The sequence below is a fragment of the Montipora foliosa genome, chromosome 13, assembly GCF_036669935.1.
Source record: "Montipora foliosa isolate CH-2021 chromosome 13, ASM3666993v2, whole genome shotgun sequence".
Taxonomy (NCBI): domain Eukaryota; kingdom Metazoa; phylum Cnidaria; class Anthozoa; order Scleractinia; family Acroporidae; genus Montipora; species Montipora foliosa.
In genome coordinates, this window is record NC_090881.1 from 26143885 (window position 1) to 26148884 (window position 5000).

Sequence of the window (5000 nt, forward strand, 5' to 3'; positions counted from 1 at the left end):
CATCTGGAGACAACAGTTTCGTTACCTACGGAGTGACGAAATATTGATGAAAAAGTTTTGTTGCGTAATCTTGAAGGTCAGTGCTCCTGCGAAGTGAATAATTTAGGGAAACATCTTTGCTATCTTCAAGCAAAGCAAAAAGACAAAGTAGCCCACAAGCTGCTGGGACTGGCACGGCCGGATCGTATCCCAGTTTCTTGTTAAGATAAAGCGACTGTTAGTATTGCCACCGTCTCCACCCCGCTTCACGGGATGCTTTTCGATCGCATTGTTACCCCCACTATTATGTCGCCGGTACCCATTTATACACCTTTGGTTAAACGAGACAGTGTTGAAGCAACAGAGTTACCGAACCAGGCTTTGAACCAGAAACCCTTCCAGTGGGGCTCAGGAGTCCAACGGGCTTATCTCTACACTACATTGTCATCTACAAGCGCACTTAGGCAAAGAATTGAACCAAAGCCACCAAGGGCAACTATTCAGTGCTGGTGTTTTGACCTTTCCACTGAAACCACTGACGGCAACCGGAAGGCGACCTTTCAATTTTTTTATTATTTTTAATAAAAAAAGATTTCCTAGTTAGCAGCACACAGCAACAAATCTTGTCAACTTGCGTTTATTTCTCCGACCGGTTTCGTCTGATTACACAGACTTCATCAGGGAGTTTGAACAAGATCGTTAAGAGGAACTGATTTTATACCTTATTTACAAAGTACAAATCCTGATCCAACAAGGGTGTGAACAGCGAATCGGATATGACGGATATGACTAAAACCCTGCATGACGCTGAGAATTGTATTTTTGGGGCTCACGGATTTAACCCTTGCTGGAACGTTATTTGTACTTTGTAAATAGGGTATAAAATGAGTTCCCTTTAATGATCTTGTTAAAACTTCCTGATGAAGTCTGTGTAATCAGACGAAACCGGTCGGAGAAATAAAAGCAAGTTGACACGATCTGTTGCTGTGTGCTGCTCACTAGTATTTATTTTTAAAAATGTTTAAAGAATTTGGCAGTAGTTTTGCCTCGCATCCTAGCAAGTCGTCTCTAGAAAATGCAGATGTTGTGGAATCAAGGTAAGTTGAAAGAGAAAACACCTCACTTCTGGTTGCCGTCCGTTGCTTGAAAAAAAAAAACTGTGATGAAGTTCCTCGTTACCTTCGGGACGAAGACGAAGCATAGAGTTAAAGTGGTACAGAAGATTGTAAATACGGCAGTTATGGCGAAAGTTGCGTTTTGATGCTCTTTAATGAAGGACGTGATGGCTACTCCAAGAATAGACAGTATCACCACATTGTACACGGACATTCCTGAAAAAAAAGGAAGATCGAAGCTTGGGGAAAGTTTAAACTTGTTACTCTAATACCCATCGTTTTTATTATCTTAAAGGCCGGTCCATCTATTCTTCCCCCAGCACTTTCAGCTAAAATAGTCAAAGCTTTAATTTTGTTAGATAGGGTGAATCTTCCATTTTATTTGACTGCACTCTTCTTCTGGGGGGTAGGGGATGAAGTTCCCGGTCTGTGAGTATATGGGTGGGTGGGTGGGTATAGCAGGTCCACATCAGCTGAAAAGCTGCCAAAACTTCAACCTGCTCAAACAAATAAATAAACAAACTGGGATTAGCAGGAAGATATTGTAGTTACAATTTACTTCACTCTTCTTAGTTCCACTGATGTTTATCCTTTTATTCCCACAATTGAATCGTTCATTTTCCAATTTCGTACCATGGACTTCTTTGTTGGGTGGTCATTAGAATTTGGTGTTATGTCAAGGTCACGCCTCTTAATGCGGATAATATTTTTTATTCTCAATACCTGTGTGACTGACATTTCATGGAAATCGGGAGGAGAATTTACATATCGATCACTCTTGGGAGTCAAAGGGATGCAAGGTTTGCGCAACGGTGATAGCTTTCGCGTTCTACCAAATCTTCATTTTGTAGGAGGTTTTCCAAGGAGGAAAATAGCACCTAAACACCAGTAGTGGATATTTGGCAAATGCAGCTTTCTAATGTCCGGAAAACTTAAGTCTTCATATATTAAGTACGCGCAACATTTCAGATCATGTAAGCAATCCATATGGGTATCGATGATTTTGTGTAATACCAGAAACCCATAAGGGTTGAAACGTGTAGCGCGCGTTCACAGCTTCCGAATATTCAGTGCTAAGTACCATATTTGGAAAACCCTCGCTCCAGTTAATAGGCCATTTCCGAGTTCACGTCTGCCTCCTCTTCAAAGCGAGTCTAAGTGCGAAGTTTTTGTGATGGTAATTAGTACTACATTACATATGAATGAAAACTAATTTTCATAAGAAAAACTTCGCACTTAGACTCGCTTTGAAGAGGAGGCAGAGATGAACCCGGAAATGGCCTATTTTGCGCGAGATCATTGATGGTATTGCGTCACGGTGTTTTTGCGAACTGATTGGTTGAATGCATGTTTCTCTCTTGTTGTTCCAAATATGGTTCTTAGCAAATTGAATATTCAGAAGCTTGTTTCCCAGCACACAAGGGGCCGTTACACGGCCCTTATGGGTTTCTGGCAATACTCTACCGCTGTTTGAATAGAACAAAGACATGAAGCACTTGACCTAGGCACATTACCTATATATTTTGAATCGTTGAGGGCAGGAATCGTAACACCACGTGTCTCCCAGGCAAGAAACACACCAAACACAAGTAGGAGACCCTTGAATCCATACATCACTCCCAGCCAGTAGGCAAGATGCTCAGATTTGCAGTGCTCAAGAGTCGGAATAATCTCCATGTCGTCCTCCATTCGTTTCTGTAATTATTGCAAACAACGGCGCTTCAGTTATTTGGTTGGAGAGGAGTCGTCACGGAAGATGGTGTGCCCCACCTCAAAGCCGGCGAACGTTCAAAAGAGAAAATTTAATGGGCCATTTCCGAGTTGCTGTTTGTCTCGGTTTCGAAGTGAGTCTTGGTGCTCAACTATTGTAAGGGAAATGAGTTTGATTTGCATAAGAATACGCAACTCGTTTCCATTTGAATGGTTGTGCACCAGGACTCGCTTTGAAACTTAGGCATGCAGCAACTCGGAAATGGGCTAATCGTAACTTTTACCCCAAACTCCTGATATCCTGTGTACATTGGCTCAATCCCAGTCCACAGAGAGAGGAAAAGAATATCCACGGACACAAGAGCTAGGACTATCAAAAAAAGGTGCTGGTCACGGATCACCTGAAAGAGTACAGTAGAATGTAGTTTAGTAGTTTACAAATATGCGGTTCATCACAGTCATTCAGAGACATGCTCGAGTCCTTCATGATGCATAAAAGACTTACCTTCTTTTTTGGAGTTATGCTCTTGAAAATAGCATGAACTCGCCACGTCTTGGCAAACAGTGCACCAAATGCCATAGTGAAACCAATACTCATAATCCAGGCTCTAGCCTGAAAAGGAAATTTGAAAAACGACCTAAGCAATAGCCTGTGGAAAACATAACGACTTGTTCGGGCTTTTGAATTGCAGTTGCCACTTACAGTGCAGACTTTTCCGTAATGCTCACTGGTGATCACTCCTCCATCCAGTCCAAACAGAATTACAGAGAAATACGTCATTATACACCCTACAACTATCACATTATTAAGGCGAGGGCTGGACATTTTGATTATCCTGAGGAAGCAAAGTAGCACAAAGAAACTCAAAACCTGTGGTCCCAATTAACGATTCTCTCCTAGATCATTTCAAAGTAATTAACAATCAGGTTGGGCTGAGAATGATATGGAGAATAGGCCATTTCCGAGTTCATGTCTACCTCCTCTTCTAGGCGAGTCTAAGTGCGAAGTTTTTGTTATGAAAATTAAGTTTCATTCATATGTAAAGTAGAACTAATTACCATCACAAAAACTTCTCACTTAGACTCGCTTTGAAGAGGAGGCAGACATGAACTCGGAAATGGCCTATTATGCGGTTCGGAACCAGATACCACACAGCTCTTTATAACCTTTAGGTACATACATACATACATACATACATACTTTATTTGTCTTGTAGGTCAATAAAAAAGGGCAGCTAAAAAGCTGATGTGGACCTAGAACTAAAGTGTATCTACGAAATTTAAAAGAATTAAGTTAACGAACTTACGAATTATTTACAATAAATAAGAAAGAATACAATACCCAGTAAGATAATCGATAGTTAATTGACTATAGTGCTAAAAATAGATTTAAAATAACAATAATAATAATGATAAAAATAACATTAGTATATGTAATTTACAATGTCTTTGTTTATTCCCTGCATGCCATTAAATGTTATTTTATCTAAAATGTTGGATTTTGCTTTAAGAGCAGATTTAAAAGAAATAACGTTCGGTTTACTTTTTAAATACGTAGGTAAGTTATTCCAAAGAATTGACGCACGATGACAGAAAGAAGATCGAAGGAAGTCACTTTTAGGGCGTTGCACGTAAAGTTTCAGATTATCCCTGAGATTTCTCAACGGAGAGTGTTTAGTAAACAGAGAGCTTATCCCAGCCGGAGCTCTGTTGTAGAATGCCTGATAAGATATGGTTGCAATCCTCTTCTTGTATATGTACGATAATGACTTCCATTTCGTCATTGCCAGGACTTCAGTGCTTAGAGTAGATTCCTTTATGTTAAAAATAAATCTCGCTGCCCTGATATGAATGTCTTCTAGGGTCTGAAGTGATTTTGAAGATCCCCATAGAGCGATTGAATACGTAATACTTGGAATGATACCCTTGAAATAAATTGACTCTAATATGCGATTGTCGAGACCTTTTAAGTGTTTGAGTTTCTTCACTCTTGCTGAAAAACGTTTGCTCAAAGATTTTACATGTGGCGACCAAGATAGTTTGTTGTCGATATGAATCCCTAAACAAGTAGCTTTAGAAACAAAGGACAACTCATTAGGCCCTAAACAAATATTTTGTAAGGGACCGATGAATTTCGATTTAGATAACAACATTAGTTCGGTTTTTGCAGGATGAATAGTCATGAAGTTATCCTTA

The 5000-nt window shown here is 39.9% G+C and overlaps 1 protein-coding gene across 1 annotated transcript in view; it reads right to left on the reverse strand.

Annotated features, from left to right (window-relative positions):
* The window catches only part of LOC137983061 (gamma-aminobutyric acid type B receptor subunit 2-like), a 20646-nt gene that overhangs the window by 1992 nt on the left and 13654 nt on the right, over positions 1-5000 (reverse strand). The window contains exons 13-18 of the mRNA XM_068830236.1: positions 3508-3640; positions 3310-3417; positions 3089-3205; positions 2609-2789; positions 1159-1310; positions 1-25 (exon numbers count right to left, since the gene is read on the reverse strand). The exon at positions 1-25 is cut by the window's left edge and continues 125 nt beyond it. Coding sequence (XP_068686337.1) covers positions 1-25; positions 1159-1310; positions 2609-2789; positions 3089-3205; positions 3310-3417; positions 3508-3640 — 716 coding nt within the window. The remainder of the gene's footprint in view (positions 26-1158; positions 1311-2608; positions 2790-3088; positions 3206-3309; positions 3418-3507; positions 3641-5000) is intronic.